Source organism: Nansenia antarctica (assembly GCF_963989245.1).
Source record: "Nansenia antarctica genome assembly, chromosome: 14".
Classification (NCBI taxonomy): Eukaryota; Metazoa; Chordata; class Actinopteri; order Argentiniformes; family Microstomatidae; genus Nansenia; species Nansenia antarctica.
Genome location: NC_137684.1, coordinates 29173356 through 29192980, shown reverse-complemented (window position 1 = coordinate 29192980; position 19625 = coordinate 29173356). Strand labels below are relative to the sequence as shown.

Sequence of the window (19625 nt, the reverse complement as noted above, 5' to 3'; positions counted from 1 at the left end):
CACTTCTTTTTGAAACTAATTTATTAGTAATAACAGGATGTCTTGAATATTTCAAGTCTTTATAAAACAGAGTAATCAAACAACAATTGCATTGAACGTTTACACCACTGCACACCCCTCACCCGTTATAAAAGCAACACAAATGCGGGTTACTTTTTTAAGGCACATACTGTAAGCTATAAGTCTCAGTGTTATGAAAACCTATTATTGAATGATTCCAATTTAGTGATTATGAAATACATTGACATAGTCGGCATATTCTTTAACTAAATGAAACCCTTTTTAAAATCATCTTAAAATAAATCAGAAATAAAAAACAGAACATAATCAGCATAGCAATTCAAAATATGGTCTTCAGCTTCAGGGCTAGTAAACATAATATTACGCATTTAATCTTGTAGATAATAATTTGACACTCAATATTTCCCTTTTACATGTCATGGGGAGAGAGTATACATGATTTGGTGTTATCTGATTGGGGTTTGTGTGAATAGAACATGTTACGGACAATTGACAACGTCGTGTACAATTGACTGGAATAAAGAGAAGATAGCAAGGGATGGTAGTAGGTATTGATCCACTTCAGGGGCTCTCGTCCTGGTTGAGAGTGGAGCTGAGAGGGGGGTAGACGGTGGAGAGGAGAGGGGGAAGGGGGGTGATGGTCGTTGGCATTGTTCCACTTCAGGATCTCTCGTCCTGGCTGAGAGGGGAGTTGGGGGAGTGTGGGGTGTGGAGCTGTTCGTAGCTGGGCAGACTGTCCTGGCTGGGGACACTGCTCCCCCTCCGCTGTTGCCTCGCCCTGCCTCCTCCCCCCCCCTCCTCTTGACAACCCAGCATACGGGTGAGGGACTCTGAGATGCGGCTGAGCGTCTGGTCCATGTGGGTCACCTGTAAACACAGGAGTAGGTAGACCAACAGTGCAGATGAATGAACTTCATGATGACAGACAGCTGCATTAATAAAAAGCATATGATGTCATAGTGCAATCGTATATGTATCATTCCACCGCACAGGTGTTCTATTAAATGACCGTTAATACAAAGTAGCTAGCCTGCGGATGTTTGTGTTCGGGTTACTAGGCAACAGTCCAGTTGAAGTTCAGTTGCAGAACTATTTTTTGTTGGCGGAGCCAAAATAAGAACTGTTGTATAAAAGCAATATCACACTTGAGGTCGTGCTGTTATACTGAATATACGTGCTGATATTCAGTATAACAGCACTCCCTCTCGTGTGATATTGCTTAAATAAATCATATTTTAAAAAGTCAAAGTCTAGACTTTAACAGCTACACTGTAAACACAAAACATTTCAGTTTCTTGAAAGGTCTCCACAGAGAATAAAATACAATCACACACTACTCACACTCCCTTATTTCCAGCCAAACGATTAATCCCCCGATGTAGAAACAAGCCACGCCACTGTTGTCGTTCACCAAACGATCAAAGGTTTTTTTAATGAAAACCAAAACAAATAGAACTTGAAAGGTAATTGAAAATCGTCCCTTTTTATCAACTTAAGTTTATTTTTGGATGCCATTAAGGGAGGGACTTTGTCCGTGTAGAGAGAGAGAATCCCTTCATATCAGACTATTGTGTTGACACATTCAGAAGGCTGCTATATACAGTAGCACCAAACAGCTTTCTCTACAGTATAACTGGTGTAGGGTGACTAAAAACTCTGTCACCAAATGGCTGCAGTGCATGACGAAGGTTGGTGCTTAACGTCGGAGGTGGATGGGGTGAACAATTAAAAAAAAATCTGGGACTAGTAGATATTAGTAGACCACATCAGACAGGCCAACACCCTCCCAACATTTAAACAGGCCCTCAAAACCCACCTCTTCAAGCTCGCCTTCACCAGTTAACCCTCTCCCCCTCCCCTTCCCATGTGTCCCCAGCACTACCTTAATTAGACCCCTATACTTTCTTTCTTTTATTTATTTATTGTTTCTTTTTATTATTACTACTCGATCTTTTCAGTTTGTAAAGCGTCTTTGAGTGTCTAGAAAAGCGCTATAAAAGTCTAATGTATTATTATTATTATTATTATTATTATTATCGTCAAAGTCAGCTTTATTGTCAATCCAATATATGTACAGACATACAGACATACAGAGGGCTGAAATTGCTTTTCCCTCTCATCCACGGTGCATAGCAAACAAAAACAATAAATAACAATATAATACGACAAGATTAGGGAAAAAATAACTATATATACAAAAATACTAGATAAAAGATTTGAAATGTGCGGTTCAATGTACAGGGGTGGAATACAATATGAACAACGACAATAGTGCAATAGTGGTAATTGACTCAGTATAATATAGTAAAGTGGCTAAAGTACAGGTATGCTTGTATGTATGTATGTATGTGTTACGGTACATGTGGGAATACGGTACATGTGGGAAAACTAGGGTTAGGGTTAGGTGCTACGTCGACTTGGTACATGCTGGCATGTCTTACCCAAACCATAATCCTAACCCTACCCATAACCCTAACCTTAACCATAGCACCCTAGCACCTAACCCTAACCCTAGTTTTCCCACATGTACCGTAACATATGCATGAAGTGAGATTGTTCTTAGTCCGGGGGCAGTAAGCTGAACTCTGACCTTCTCCTCCATTCTCTGCAGTCTGGAGCCGATGGTGCTGGTCCCCTTGTCTTTGCCGCGCTCTGGAGAGAAAACAAACAGTCCAGGTAATAAAGACGTCGTTACCTAAACAACACCAGAAGCCCTACTGCAGTTTGTTTCCTGGAAGACCCCTTTAGATCAGTGGTGTAGTCTAGTGTTTTCTAGTGGGTATACTGTGATTTCTCCCTCCCAGCCTCATATCGTTCATTTCGGAACGCCATAAAAATACATCTGCTCTCCCGGTCTAACGTTTTATATACTGTATATAACATTACATGTTATAAGGCTGATCTGTGCATGGTAGTGCTGCATTTTGACATATTTCATGTCGCATTTCCCCCCATTGATGGTATATGACGCTATAGTCAGTCCCAATGGTCCAAAATTCAAGTGCTTCGTAACACAGACGGGGTGAATTTTATGAATGAAAGTGTGAAAGTTCTGTCACAAAACGCCGTTACGTATCCTCACACATTGTTAAGTGGGTATATGGAAATCCTTGGCCTTTCCTAGTGGGTATACGGCGTAGTCCTGCGTATCACGTAGACTACAACACTGCTTTAAATGACTCTTCATCTTCATATCAATTCCCCACTCTGATGTAATAACAGTATTTGAGTAATCTTCCTACAATGAACGTCATGGAGAATAACAGTGTGACTCTCTACCTGGGCTGGTCTGGAACAGGGTCAGCTTCCCCAGAGACTGATCCAGCCTAGAAGAGAATTATTTTTTATACAGAATACGTTACGTAGTCAAGCACCAAGTCAAGCTCCAAGTCAAGCACCAAGTCAAGCACCAAGTCAAGCACCAAGCATCAAACATGAATTCAGCCAGTTAGTCAGGGACTAATATGGAAGCAATTTACCATGAGAGGAAGGGGGTTGTACACCCTGTAACCCTGTACAGTGGTAAATGAGTCTAATCTAATCTAATATTGAAGAAAGCCCACCTCCGCTGCAGCTCTTTGATGCGCACCATGAGGTTGAGGTGTCCCTGGGAGTACTGCTCGATGACGTCCCTGACATCATAAGGCTTTCGGGCTTGCTGCAAAATACAGTCACACAAACAGGGAAACAGCTCAACTGTCTGACTGCTAGGGCTTTCACACCATCAAGGCTCCGTGCCTGTTCCGGTTCCCATTCTGGAACCTCAGAACCTTGGTGCTTTCTGGCGAACCAGTCCGCGTTCATACCAGTTTAACAGGGTTCCTACACGTTTCAACAAGTCAAATTCAATACCTTTTTAGACCGTTTTTAGACCTCTTTGAATAGAATTAGCATTTTTTTGGTTCCAGCTTGATTCATTTCCGCATAAATAGATGTGCTTGGACTGATTTCCTTGCAGGATCTAATTTTTAAGACCTAGCACCTCATTTTTAGACAGAATAACTGAAATTTGTGACCTTTTTAGGCCTTATAAATTGGATTGCTGGATTTTAGACTTTAAGGCTTTTTAAAATTAGCGCGGGAACCCTGTTTAAGCAGAACCATCAACGTCATCACGTTGGGTGACGAAGGGGAAAATGTCACAACAAGATGGCGGCTTCACTGGAAATTAGGATAATATCTTCCACTGCAGTATCTGAAATAAACACTATTTTGTATGAAACAAAACATGTGTGTGTGTAGTGTGTGTTTGTTTACATTTTGTCTCCTTCCTTCTTACTCTCTCGCTCATCTTCACAACCGAAGGAAGGAGACAAAATGTAAACAAACACACCCACACGTGCAAACGCAAACTTCACACCTTCTATTCTAGTAACGAGTAGCTGGCTAGTAAGAGAAAGTGTTTAGAAAGTGTTTTTTGTTTTGTTTCATACAAAATAGTAATCGCCATCTTGTTGTGACATTTTTGTGTAGAATGTGTCATATGACACACCCACTGACGACGTTTTCACGGTTTTAGTTTCTGGTTCCCGCTGAGAACAAACCTTTCAGGTTCCGAAACAATTCATTTTTGTCCTGAACGCGGCGGCCGGCTCAGGATTAGGTTCGGGAACCGACGCACAGAGTGTTGGCGGTGTGAAAGCCCTATGCCTGACTCAGACAGCATAGTCAACACAGCAAAATGAATCATACAGTACATACACACACAAACACACACACACACACACAGACACACACACACACACACACACACACACACACACACACACAGACACACACACACACACACACACACACACACACACACACACAAACACACACACAAACACACACACACACAGACAGACACACACACACAGACACACTCATGCTTAAGCCAGACACCAGAGCAAACACACAATCACAGCACTTGCGTCTGCTCAGAGTCGGGGAGAAGAGGCCCTCCATTGTCTGGCGTTTGTTTGCGTTCGCCGCTCAGACAACCGGTGTGACTTGATCAAGGCGGGGGCCCGCCTCGAAACGCAAACATTCACACCGACACGAGGATCACCAGCCCATTAACAGGAGGGTAAACACCATCATCGTGACATCAGTCCCAGTCCAAATTCAAGCTGACGAAACAGCGTATACGTACTGTGTACCGAGACTCGGAAAGGTCAAGGAGATGGTGGAGAGAACTAGAACACCCTAACCTAGCCTAGCTCGCAGCGTATATAACTTGACGGATGAGAATAGAAGATGAGTGTGTCTTAGTATTAGTAACACACAGCCTAATCTGCCAGTGAAGACAATACGTGAGCTTAGAATGATATGGTTCTATCTCCGTTTAGGGCTGTTCAGAGATATTGAGCGTCAACGTTTTTACATTCCATTATGTTTTGTGAGATGGAACCTTTGTATTTTATGAATTACTAACTCAAAAATGTCAACATTTAAAAAATAACACCACAGAGGCATTAATAAACACATAATGGATCAGATTATGTAAAAAAAACTAAATTTGGACAAAAATGGAGATAGAACCTTATAATTCTAACGTCACGAATACAGTGAAGTGTACTGAACTGTAAAATATTAGCACGACTAAAAAACCGACTTGACCCACCTGGAATTTCTTCTTTGCGATGAAGTAGCGCAACCGCTGGATCACTCGGATGGCCTTCCTGTGTGCGTCTGTAAACCTGTGAGAGAGAGAGCTGGATGAGTGACACAAGGCCTTATCACGATGGACAGACTGAGGGCCTCTCGTCTTTGCTAAGGCAGGGGATAGCTGGGGTACTCCAGGGAAGGCTGGTGGAGGTAGACATCCTTAGCTTGGTCGAGGCTTTTAAAAAACAGCTAAAGACTGTCTTGTATAGACAGGCTTTTGGAAAGCCCCAAGGGCCTGTCTTTCTGTGTCCTGTTGATGTTGTTGTACACCTGTTGTCTGTTACTTGTTCTTATTTTCACTTGTTTTGCCTGTTTTAACCTGCTGTGGCTTTCACTCTTTTATTATGTTTTATTGTGTTTCTTCTTTGTTATGTTCTCTATATGTAAAGCACTTTGTGACCCTTGGTCTGGGAAAGGTGCTGTACAAATACATTTTACTTACTTACTTACTTACTTACTTACTTACTTACTTACTTACTTACGTCGGAGGAGGACGGTCTCATTGTAATGCATGGAACTGAATGAGGAATGGTTTCAAACAGTTTATTAAGGCTTATTCCCATGCATTGCAATGAGCTCATCCTCTGATTTCTACCTCCACCAGCCTCCACAGGGGTATTCATAACACCCTATGACTAAAGTCAATACTTGAACACAATTCAGGAAAATCTTCCCTTTTTATCAACTTAAGTTTATTTTCGGATGCCATTAAGGGAGGGACTGTGTCCGTGTAGAGAGAGAGAATCCCTTCGTATCAGACTATTGTGTTGACACATTCAGAAGCCTGCTATATACAGTAGCACCAAACAGCTTTCTCTACAGTATAACTGGTGTAGGGTGACGAAAAACTGTCACCAAATGGCTGCAGTGCACGACAAAGGTCGGTGCTTAACGTCGGAGGTGGATGGGGTGAACAATAAAAAAGAAATCTGGGACCAGTAGATATTAGTAGACCACATCAGACAGGCCAACACCCTCCCAACATTTAAACAGGCCCTCTATATTCTAGCTCACCTGTAACATCCTGACGCAGGGCCACAATCCAATATTGTTGCATTTCTAAATCGGTTTTCGATGAAGCAGGTCAAAGACAAGTCAAGTGGTTCTCTCTTATCGTCTAGCCGACAGAGTTCATACAACGTACGTTTGGCAGCAGGTAATGTGCGACACAATCTCTCGATTTCTATTGCCCAAGATAAATCCTCTATCTTATGTGCCAGGGTGTGTCAACAGGTAGAAATGCTGCCCAAATGGATGCCTGCCGCCTCATTTCTCCTATATAAACAGATTGAGGCAAAATGGAGGGATATTTTCAGGTTGTTGTTGTGGTACCCCTGAAGGCTATACTGTTGATAAAAGCGTCAGCTAAATGGCATATAGTTTAATTATATTATTTAGAGTTGATTACTGTTACAGTCAGGGACTACTGTCAGTGCTCAATGGTTCATTTTACGCTACTGTACGCTCATAACCGTTCATAATACATCATAACCCAACTACATTTGAAACTACATTTGCCAAACTCCTTGCGACAAGATAGAATAAAATGAACAACTGAAACAAGATGAAAGCGAAAGTATTACTTTATTAGGGCTGTCAGGCGATTTAAAAAGTTGTTAATTTATCTATGAATTAATCTTTTTTGCGTCTTTTTCTATCACGTTGCAATTCATCTGTTTGGTAGGGCACAATCTGTTTGAAACACTCCCCTCTGGCAGGAGGCTGCAGTCCACCAGGACCAAAACCTCTCACCCCCCAAAAAGTTTATTTCCATCTGCAGTCAGCCTCACCAACAAGGCCCGGGACCCCCACTGACACAGACTCTTACCCCGCCCCCATAGACACTATATATTGTAAATATTCGTTCATTCATATTTATATCTTACTTGATTTTATCTATGCTCCTTGACGAATAAAGTCATTCTGATTCTGATTCTGATTAAGTGGACTGAGATTTCGAGACAACAAGCCAAAGTGGTGCCTAAACAATGAGTGGGGGAGTAGTAGGGCACTTTACAAACCAACAATGAAACGACGGCCTCCAAACCAAAGGTGTGAACAACCATTCCCATAGACAAAAGGGAACTTAATACTTGAACTGAGATTCCTTGGGGCAACTCTCTTGTTTACTTGCCTACATGGCACTCACTCTACCTTCAACTTCTTGTCCTTAGCTGAGTATACAGTGGGGGAAATAAGTATTTGATCCCCTGCTGATTTTGTAAATTTGCACTGGAAATGGGTCGTGTGTGGGTCTTCCAGCACAACAATGACCCAAAACATACAGACAATGAAACACAGGTGTGGCTGAAGAAGAAGCACATTAAGGTCATGGAGAGGCCTAGCTAGTCGACGGACCATAATCCTATAGAACATCTGTGGAGGGAGCTGAAGCTTCCAGTTGCCAAGCGACAACCTCCAAACCTTCAGGATTTAAACCTTACGGATTTATTAAAAAGAAATAATTTAAAGCTAAACTAAAACATAACTTGATTAATATGTTTGATTAATTGATGGATCTGTACTGCCCTAGTTGTTATCTATGTATTATCAATGTATCTACACTGTCTGTCTTACATGTACCTCTAAAATGTGGTGATTGAACCTTGTGTGAATCTGACGTTGGTAAATGGACTGCACTTATATAGCGCCTTTTTTGCTGCTCCAAAGCACTTTACAACAGCCTCTCATTCACCCATTCACACACACATTCACACACCAATGGCGGCAAGCTGCCATGCAAGGCGCTGGCCCGCTCACTGGGAGCAATTTTGGGGTTCAGTGTCTTGCCGCCAAAGACACTTCGACATGTGGCCAGCTGGGGCTCGAACCGCCGATCTGCCAACCTTGTGATCATTAGACGGTGGCTCTACGTCCTGCGCCACAGCCACCCCAGACGTTGAGTGTTATTGTAAAAATAGGCCCAGATTCCTAGCAGATTCAGCGGTGGCTGGTGGTTAGCTGGTGGTTAGCGTCCATTAGGGAGAGTCTGTCGTCTGTCAGGTCTCATTACTCTGACAGCAGTGAGAGGGCCAGTGGCAGGCAACTCTGACTAAAGCAGAGGGAGAATGATAGGAACACTCACCATAGGGACAAACAGAAATTGAGAGAGAGAGATGGGGGGGAGAGAGAGAGAGGGGAGAGAGAGAGAGAGAGAGAGGGGGGGGGGGGGGAGGGAGAGAGAGAGAGAAGGGGGAGGGAGAGAGAGAGGGATGGAGAGAGAGAGAGATGGGGGGGAGGGAGAGGGAGAGAGAGAGAGAGAGAGAGAGAGAGAGAGAGAGAGAGAGAGAGAGAGAGAGAATCCCCCCTCCACACACTCACACTCACTCTCTACCCCCATTAAATGACACCTAGGCGACAGGAGGACCGACGCTCTTGGTGGTCTAGCTGTAGGGGTAGAGTCTGTCTGTATGTCTGTCTGTCTGCCTGCCTGTCTGTCTGTCTGTCTGTCTGTCTGTCTGTCTGTCTGTCTGTCTGTCTGTCTGCCTGCCTGTCTGCCTGCCTGCCTGCCTGTCTGCCTGCCTGCCTGCCTGCCTGTCTGCCTGTCTGCCTGTCTGCCTGCCTGCCTGCCTGCCTGTCTATCTGCCTGTCTGTCTGCCTGTCTGTCTGTCTGTCTGTCTGTCTATCTGCCTGCCTGCCTGCCTGTCTGTCTATCTGCCTGCCTGCCTGTCTGTCTGCCTGCCTGCCTGCCTGCCTGCCTGTCTGTCTGTCTATCTGCCTGCCTGCCTGTCTGCCTGCCTGCCTGTCTGCCTGCCTGTCTGCCTGCCTGTCTGCCTGTCTGTCTGCCTGTCTGTCTGCCTGTCTGCCTGTCTGTCTGCCTGCCTGCCTGTCTGCCTGCCTGTCTGCCTGCCTGTCTGCCTGCCTGCCTGCCTGCCTGCCTGTCTGTCTGCCTGCCTGCCTGCCTGTCTGTCTGCCTGTCTGCCTGCCTGCCTGCCTGTCTGCCTGCCTGCCTGTCTGTCTGCCTGCCTGTCTGTCTGTCTGCCTGTCTGTCTGCCTGTCTGCCTGCCTGTCTGCCTGCCTGCCTGCCAGCCTGTCTGCCTGCCTGCCTGCCTGCCTGCCTGCCTGCCTGCCTGTCTGTCTGCCTGTCTGCCTGCCTGCCTGCCTGCCTGCCTGTCTGTCTGCCTGTCTGTCTGTCAGGGCCGTGCCTTGCTGTGCCTGCGCTCGTGTGTGTCTGTGCTGTTTGCTGTAACAACAACGTGGCAGGCACACCAGAGGAGATGAAAGTGACAGGACATGGAACAGGAAGAGGTCGCCATTACTGATGTCAACACCCACTGTCCAAACAGATCCACCCTCTCTCTGATCTCAGGGCGGCTGAGCCTCTCACGGTTAGAGAGTGGCCTTCATCCAGCTAAACATCCCCACCACCGCGCTCATCGCTGCCACGTACACTCAGTAGCGCTCCTTCCTTTTGCAGTCCTATATTTCGACTGGCGTTTACTTGACTCTGAAATGGATGGCAGATGGTGATTCTAGGAATTCCATTCTACGAGACCCCAAAGTAATTATCATGTAATTAACACACCGTTAACATTTAACTGTGTCATTTAAACGCCACGTAAAATAGCAGACTGTGAAATCAAGAACTGCGACATAAACCTGTTCTGATCTAAAGTCAGATGCCAGTAGTTCCTCCTCCTAGCCCTATGGTGTGCTACATTAAGTGCATTTTTCTGTGGCTCCATTCTTGCTAAAATGTCAAACGCGTCTCCTTGTCAGTCAGTGCGACCTTTTCGTTCTTCACATTTACCTGAGAGTGAAGGGAGATCCGAACCCTAACCCTCACTGACCTAATATCATCCGTCTGAGACTGAAGACCCATCTATTCAGGTTATACCTTAACTGCTCCTCCTGAGACTTCTTCTGCCCCCCAGCACTGCATCTCCTAAAGACACCCGCTTTTCCCCTCTACTGTGTCCCCTAAAACTTCTATTGTCCCCCTTGTACTGTTTCTCTGTTTCTCCAGTGTCTATATACTATATATAAATATATATATTTTTTAAAAAGTCTAGGTTTAGAAGAAGGTGATAGAAGAAGGTTTTTCCTTCTATCAATGGCCCCGGGCCTGAGCTGGATTACTCTTCCTGCTACGACTGGTGGATTGATGATTCACTTGCTTAGTCAAATGTATTGATTGTAAGTCGCTTTGGAATAAGGCGTCTGCTAAATGCCAAAAATGTAAAAATGTAAATGTAATCTTATCATCGTTGTGCTAAAGTCATCCAAAAGAAGAATGTGAGGAGTTATCTTTGTTGTGAAAACCTCCCACGATAAGAAAAGGAACCAAATTACCACCACTGCAATCAGGAGAGAGATATAAACAGGAAATAACTGTTGTGAGGTTGAAATGTATCTTACGGTCAGAAATACACAGCATTGTGTAAACTGTGGGCAGGACCCCCTGAGCAAACACTCACATTAAAGACACAATCTGGGTTTGGTACATACATGTTTTTTTTTTACTTTGAAATGAATTATTTATATAACCATTGATTCTTGAATAAGTTAAGATATACTGTTATATCATGAGCATCAGGAGGTTAGTTGAACTGTCTTACTCCATCGTAACCCAACATATAAGGTTGTTTTACTCCACCATTTGAAAACAATTGTAAACAAATGTTGTATAGCTTCGAAACGATGGTTAAAACAATATTCTACAACAGCTTGTTTGGATACTGGATTCTGATTGGCTAGCAACAGTGGTAAATATCCCAACAACCCACAGTTCAGACCACATTTCCAGTATCAATGCGCCTCGCAATCAATCTGATTAAGAACACCTGTGCTGAACTACAATGCAATGGTTGATCTTTGTTTATGGGACTATATTCTGTGGCGGAAGGATATATGTAGGCTCTAGGCAAATGTCATTGACTGGCATTCATTTAGGCGGCCATGGCAGCATGGTAGCAGTGATCAGGTTGGGACTATTCAACCACACCATGGTGGATAAACCCCTCATACTCATACTAAGCACGGCTACAGGATTTTTGATGCCCTCTCATAGACAAACTCCCCTGTTCCCTGCTATGCTATTTTTAGTAAGAGGGCGTAGCTTAAGGGGCATTGCTTGTTCCAAGTGATTAGTGGTAGTCAATGGGATGCAGAGAGAGAGAGGACCCTGCTAACGACATCCCTGCATGCCATGTCCAGTCTGCCCCCACTAGCCCGATGCTCACTAGGGGACCCCGAAAAAGACAGGAAGTGCGCCCCATTAAACAGCACTTCTATTTACAGTAAACTGCGTTCCAGTCGTTTATCTGATGCTCTTCTCCAGCAACCCCACAGCAGTTACCAGTCATGTTCTCTTGACGTTTGTGATTACACACACACACACACACACACACACACGCGCACACACACACACACACACACACACACACACACACACACACACACACACACACACACACCAGTGTGTATAGTGTCCCTTGAGTTTTTTTTGAAAGGACAACTACGTCATTTTCTGTACTCTCCCTCAAGGTCAGCCTCTTTTTTCAACTATACCAACAATAAGACCCCCCCCCCACACACACACGCACACACACACAGGCCTGCACTGTCCCAGACCATGGGGCGCTCCTTTGGAACGGTGTACTCATAGCGGCATAATAGCATTTTTGTTAATGCTTGTTGTAAAGAAAATGTCTATAATGCATTGAAATGACATTAAACTAAGATAATAAGATGGTTATCATAATTTTTCAAATCTTTATTAATAAGTAATTACAGAAAAAGTAAATTACATTTCTGTCATGGCTTCTGCATTTAGGCCTACGAGAGAGTCGGAATCATGTTGGAATCATGTGCTACCAAGCGGACCAATCACAGTTCTCACGGTCTGCGTAGGTGTGCCGCGTAGTTACATTTTTGGAGAGGTGCGCGAAAAGCTACGGCGTAGGCTCCGGGCCTACGCAGGCTACGGCATAGATTTTACGCAGAAGTATAAATTGGGCTTGAGAGCAGACTCACAGTGAGGGGTGTGTGACGGGGGCCAGCTGCGGGTGGCCCTCCAGGTCCAGGTCCTCAGCAAAGCTGCTGTGCACCTCCAACTGGCTGGTGTTCCTCTGCAGAGGCCCGGGGGTGCGCACCTCCAACTGGCTGGAGCTCTTCTTCACTGCACACACACACACACACACACACACACACGCACACACACACACACACACACACACACACACACACACACACACACACACAGGCATGCACGCGCAGGCACACATACACACACACACACACACACACGCACACACAGGCATGCACGCGCAGGCACACATACACACACACACACACACAGGCATGCACGCGCAGGCACACATACACACACACACACACACACACACACACACACACACACACAGGCATGCACGCGCAGGCACGCACACGCAAACACACACACACACACACAGGCATGCACACACACACACACACACACACACACACACAGGCATGCACGTGCAGGCACGCATACACACAAGCACGCACGCACACACGCACACACAACACAAGATGTTAGACTCAGACATGCTGATTTTGGTTGAAATAAAAAGAAATCAATATAATAACAATAATAATAATAATAATAATAATAATAATAATACATTAGACTTGTATAGCGCTTTTCTAGACACTCAAAGACGCTTTACAAACTGAAAAGATTGAGTAGTAATATTAAAAAGAAACAAAAAAAGAAATAAAAGAAAGTATAGGGGCCTAATGAAGGTAGTGCTGGGGACACATGGGGAGGGGGGGGCAGAGGGTTAACTGGTGAAGGCAGTTATATATGACGATATATATGACGATATATATATAACGATATATGATGATATCATTTATATGAGGACAAAGACATGTTAGATGTTCCATCCAGCTTCTGGGTTGGTTACCGGGGGAAGGAGAGTAGAACTGGAATGCGGACAGAGGGAATGGTTGCTGGGGTTCTGGGGGACAGAGGGAAGAGGGGACAGAGAAACAGTGTTATGTTGAGATGTCGCCTACAGGACACCGTCTGGCTACATGAATTCCAATTCCAATAATCCCATAATATAACCACTGTCTGCCCCATCTGTTGCCAGTAAATGTGTAGAACCTACATTTTAGTCTCTCAATAATCTACAGTGCAGTTGCCAACTCAGTTCAGTGCTAGTGATTGGACAAGTCGGCAGTAACAGTGCTAGTGATTGGATGCAGAGACAGTAACAGTGATAGTGATTGGATGCAGAGACAGTAACAGTGATAGTGATTGGACAAGACGACAGTAACAGTGACAGTGATTGGATGCAGAGACAGTAACAGTGATAGTGATTGGACAAGACGACAGTAACAGTGATAGTGATTGGACAAGACGACAGTAACAGTGATAGTGATAGGACAAGACGACAGTAACAGTGATAGTGATTGGACAAGACGACAGTAACAGTGATAGTGATAGGACAAGACGACAGTAACAGTGATAGTGATAGGACAAGACGACAGTAACAGTGACAGTGATTGGACAAGACGACAGTAACAGTGATAGTGATTGGACAAGACGACAGTAACAGTGACAGTGATTGGACAAGACGACAGTAACAGTGACAGTGATTGGACAAGACGAGAGTAACAGTGCTTGTGATTGGACAGGTGGACAGTAACAGTGACAGTGATTGGACAACAGGACATGTGCAGGAAGTGGACACTAACAGCAGCTCACCACATCCTTCCACATCCTTTCCGGCTGTAGAACCCAGAAACAGGGAACAGTGAAGAGGAGAGAGAGAGAGAGAGAGAGAGGGAGGTAAAAAAAAGGAGAGGGGACAGAAGAAGAGAGCGATAGGGAGACCGACAAGAACCCACAGACATGTCAGATCAGAAGAGAGAGAGCATCACTCAATGACACAACACAATCAAAAGACCTAGAACCTCAATTTGTCACGACAGTTCATTGGTTCTACACTAGGTTGCAGGACTGTCCATAGGTTGCTATCTCACCTTCTGTCCAATTTTCGTACATAGCAGCCAAGGAGATGGTTTCATTTACATTTCATTTACATTTTTGGCATTTAGCAGACGCCTTATTCCAAAGCGACTTACAATCAACACATTTGACTAAGCAAGTGAATCATCAATCCACCAGTCGTAGCAGGAAGAGTAATCTAGCTCAGGCCTGGGGCCATTGGCAGTCTCAGTGATAGAAGGAAACCGTTTAATTTTTTAAAATATATATAGACACTGGAGAACAGAGAGACAGTACAAGGGGGGCAGTAGAAGTCATAGGGGACACAGTAAAGGGGAAAAGCGGGTGTCTCAGGAGACGCAGTGCTGGGGGGTTTCAGTGTCAAGTTTTATTGTTACGCTACGTTACACAAGTGGCTTTGGGGTTCCTGACATTGCACAAGACAGTAAGGCAATAGACATAATTCGAGATAGAAAAGGGACAACAGTACAGGACATAAGTGGGTCCATTTTGAATCAGGACCCTATACGGTAAGCACACAGTGAAAGTTATCGGACAGACGTCCCCCTCCAAGGACCCCAATTGAAATAAGCCAGTGGCTTTCTTGGGTTTTTATCCTGTTAGTTGACCTTGTATGTAATATGTACTTTCATGTACCTACTTCTGCAAATCTTCTAATAAAGTTTTCAATCAATCAATCAAACTCCTCCTCACCTGCGCCCACGGTGCTGTAGTAATTGGCGCTCAGCTCTTTGGCGCTGCAGAACACAGAGTCGTAGGTGATGTTGGGGATGTTGGGAGAAATGGGACCGTTGATTTTCTCACTGCTGCTCTTCAGCTTCCTCCTCATCTTCACCTGTCCACACACGGGGATGAGCCGTTGATAATACATAACATACTACTACTATACATGTATCCATGCCAACTACGGAACCCAGCCAATGGGATTCTATTCGGTTGTTAAGTCGTGACGTGTTTCCGGGTTCAACGTTTGGCTGAGGCGCTCTCTTCGAAATGCCGCAGTAATAATAACAATTCATTATATTTGTATAGCGCTTTTTTCCGAGGCTCAAAGACGCTGACAATATGGGAAAAACGGGAAAGTGCTGCGTCCCTTGTTGTATGAATAGATCCGAGTCTAAATAACGATTGAACTGTCATTCTACCGCTTTAGTACACTGGTACTCTGGTGCGGGGAATTTTTTATTTGGACCCGGAAATTGCTAAACGTCACGCGTGACGTCAGACTTCACAACCGAATTAGCATAGTTCCCCTCTAAACAAACGATACACAACTAGAAAGTGTAGTGGATGTGGATGTGGAGGAAGAGAGTGTGTGGCTGCTGACCGTTTTCTTGGGCTTGGGGCTGGACACTGAGGAGCTGTGGATCATCAGTCTTTTCCTGACGAACATCTTGAAGGTGGCAGAGTCAGGGTTCTCCAACGCAAAGCACCTCCAGGAGGTCTGGGGCCATGGGAGGGGAGGGGAGAGCATGGGAGAGAGAGGAGAGGGAGAGAGGGAGAGAGAGGAGAGGGAGAGAGGGAGAGAGAGGAGAGGGAGAGAGAAGGGGGGGGGAGAGAGAGAGAGAAGGAGAGGGAGAGGAGAGAGAGAGAGGAGAGGGAGAGAGAGAGAGGAGAGGGAGAGAGAGAGAGGGAGAGGGAGGAGAGAGACAGAGGGAGAGAGAGAGAGAGAGACAGAGGGAGGAGAGAGGGAGAGGAGAGAGGAGAGGGAGAGAGAGGGAGAGAGAGAGAGAAGGAGAGGGAAGAGCACGGGTGAAGAGGAGGCTCACACAACAGAAACATACAAGAAACATTCTATCATGTTTTGTATTGCCTATATACAGGTTAAGGCGAGCGAATTGCCCTCTAATGTTTCTCAATTCCCATGTCTTTATCTTTTCAACAGTACACTGTCCCAGACTTTACATATTGTACAATTGATCTTAATGGTATTTGACTGATTGAGGGGAGAGGGGTTCTGTCTGTGTCTGTCTGTCTGTCTGTCTGTCTGCCTGTCTGCCTGTTCGTCCGTCCGTCCGTCCGATTGAGGGGATTCTGCCTGCCTGCCTGCCTGCCTGCCTGCCTGTCTGTCTGCCTGCCTGCCTGTCTGTCTGTCTGTCTGTCTGTCTGCCTGTCTGCCTGTCTGTCTGTCTGTCTGTCTGTTTAGCTGTCCGTCCGTCTGTCTGTCTGTCTAGCTGTCTGCCTGTTCGTCCGCCCGTCCACCCGCCCGTCCGCCCACCCATCCATCTGTCTGTCCGTCTGTCTGTCTGCCTGTCTGACCTGGATGAGGATGGCAGCAGCAGGGATCTGTCTGTTGAAGTGCTTCTGTCTCTGTTTCTGCTGAACCTTCAGGGCAAAGCCAGATCCCAGGATGCCCTGCAGGCAAACACACCACCGCCATGGGGTTAGGAACGAATGAATGACCAGGTGAATGGATGAATGAATGACCAGGTGAATGGATGAATGAATGAATGATCAGGTAAATGGATGAATGAATACATGAAAGAAAGAATAAAGAATGAATGGATCAACAAATGAATGAATGATTTGCTGAATTTAAGGAATGAATCATCACGTGATGGTCCAAGCAACTGCCATTAGTTGTGAAAGGCACATACAGTGTACTTATATGTGTTGTATTGTGACATATACTGTATATGTGACAGCAGCTGGTGAAACCGGGAACAAGTCGCCAACCGCCTGACTTTTATTCTGAAAAATGTAAATACATTTTAACGGAGTTAGTGTAGAATAGTGGGGATTACTCACCGAATCCATTGCATTATTGCTCATATCAGATCTCCTCCCACCCTATATTCCCGCAAGGTCCCTAAGGTCAGCTGAGACTAATCAGCTGATCATTCCAAGAGTAAAAACAAAACACGGTGCAGCAGCTTTCAGTCACGCTGCTGCATGCTCCTGGAACAAACTCCCTGAAACAATCAAACAGGCCCAAACCCTTAAAATATTTAAATCTAAGCTAAAAACCTTCATGTTTTGCAGCAGTTATGATTAAACACAAACACTTCTATCAATGTCTTTTTTATTACTATTGTCTTATTAAATGTTTTATCTATTTACTTTTATTCATTGTAATTGTAATTTTCTTACTATGCTGCTCTTGCTGTATTTTAATAATGTATGTAAAGCACTTTGAATTGCCCATGTTGTATGAAATGTGCTATACAAATAAACTTGCCTTTCCATTACAATATTTTGGCTTGACTAGCGAGTACGTCATTGATTTTCAACAACGCTGACATTTATTGACATTTTTCAGACTTTTTTTGATTGGTTGCCGACATTTTGATTGGTTGCCGACTTGTTCCTGGTTTCCCCAGCTGCTGTCACATATTGTACACTATGTGTTGTGGTCACACTTTCTAGGGTGAGTTGAAACATTTTGATTGTGCTATCTGGCAGTCTGTCTGTCTGTCTGTCTGGCAGATCCACCTGACACTACTGACACTTACAGCCGGCAGGGCGAAGAAGGAGATGGCGAACACTGAGAAACACGACGCGATGGTCTTGCCGATCCAGGTCTGAGGTACCTTGTCTCCGTAGCCTATTGTTGTGACTGTCACCTGTCAGAGCAGAGAGAGAGAAGTCCTCAAGACGTGAGCTCAACCACATCTCAACTGTCACATCTCAACTGTCACATCTCAACTGTCTGCCTGAGAGATATTAAAAAAGCCTCACAGGCTGCAGTGTTATTTGTTTCGAGTGTAGGCACACAGGGGGGGTATTCCATCAACGTCGCTAAAGGAAAATCCAGGCTTATTTTGATAAGTCTCACGAGAGACAAAAATAAGCCTGGACGTTGATGGAATACCCCCCAGAGAACATAGGTCAGCCACAACAACACATAAAAAGTAATCATACACACACACGCACACGCACGCAGGCACACACAAACACACTCGCACACGCGCACACACACACACACACACACGCACGCACGCACACACACACACACACACACACACACGCACACACACACACACACACACACACATTCTTACCACCCCCCACCACAGGGCGTCGGCGTAGCTGCCGAACTCAGTGACCCCGTTGGCGTCCACCGCGTCCTTCTCTGCCAGGTACACAAAGTAGGAGGAGAAGATGAGGCCCAGGAACCCGATGTACAGGGTGGTGATCAGCTCCTACACACACACACACACACACACACACACACACACACACACACACACACACACACACACATTATATACACACACACACACATTATATACACACACATGTACAGGGTGGTGATCAGCTCCTACACACACACACACACACAGTGTCTGATGTTAAAGCATATCGATCTGACCCTAACCCTCAAACAACGACACAAAAACAACCCTGCTGTTGCAGCAATCCAGGCGATCTGAGCAAAATTCACACATTATTTTTATAATGCGTATGCAGGGTTCCCACACCTTCTGAAACATCAACTTCAAGCACCTTTCAAGGACTTCAAACAATTCCCTCAAATTCAAGGACCGACCCAACACGGCACACACAACAATTAAAAAGAGAGGCTTGAATGTGTGAACACTAGATGGTCTCTTGCCTTCTCTACCACAGCACAGCAAAACAAGATATTGTGAAATATGTGTAAAGTTAAGCAATACAGACTTATTTACAAGTTGACGAGCTAAGTAAGTTTTTTGGGGGGGAAAGAGAGAGAGAGGGGAATTCAATCACACAATCTATTTTCACAAACTTTTAAGACCTTGATTTTCTTTTCTCAAATTCACAAACTTTCAAGGATTTCAAGGACCTGTGGGAACCCTGGTTAAAGCATATCGATCTGTAATAAAAAATAAAAAAACAACACAAAAACAACCCTGCTGTTGCAAGCAATCCAGGCAATCTGAGCAAAATTCACACATTCTTTTTGTAATGCGTATGTGTGCGTGTGAGTGTGTCTGTGTCTGTATCCGTGTGCATGTGTGTGCATGTGTGTGCATGTGCACGTCCATCAACAATCTGGCCCCCTCCTACCTTGCCG

At 44.9% G+C, this 19625-nt stretch overlaps 1 protein-coding gene across 1 annotated transcript in view; it reads right to left on the bottom strand.

Annotated features, from left to right (window-relative positions):
- Positions 1-681: 681 nt before the first annotated feature.
- kcnq1.1 (potassium voltage-gated channel, KQT-like subfamily, member 1.1) overlaps positions 682-19625 on the bottom strand; it is a gene marked incomplete at both ends in the record, with an annotated part of 33498 nt that continues 14554 nt past the window's right edge. The window contains 12 exons of the mRNA XM_080544768.1: positions 682-888; positions 2612-2673; positions 3301-3347; positions 3585-3679; positions 5627-5702; positions 12646-12790; positions 13560-13613; positions 15323-15464; positions 15957-16073; positions 16889-16984; positions 18082-18192; positions 18631-18771. Of these exons, the coding sequence (XP_080400894.1) occupies positions 682-888; positions 2612-2673; positions 3301-3347; positions 3585-3679; positions 5627-5702; positions 12646-12790; positions 13560-13613; positions 15323-15464; positions 15957-16073; positions 16889-16984; positions 18082-18192; positions 18631-18771 (1293 nt within the window). The remainder of the gene's footprint in view (positions 889-2611; positions 2674-3300; positions 3348-3584; positions 3680-5626; positions 5703-12645; positions 12791-13559; positions 13614-15322; positions 15465-15956; positions 16074-16888; positions 16985-18081; positions 18193-18630; positions 18772-19625) is intronic.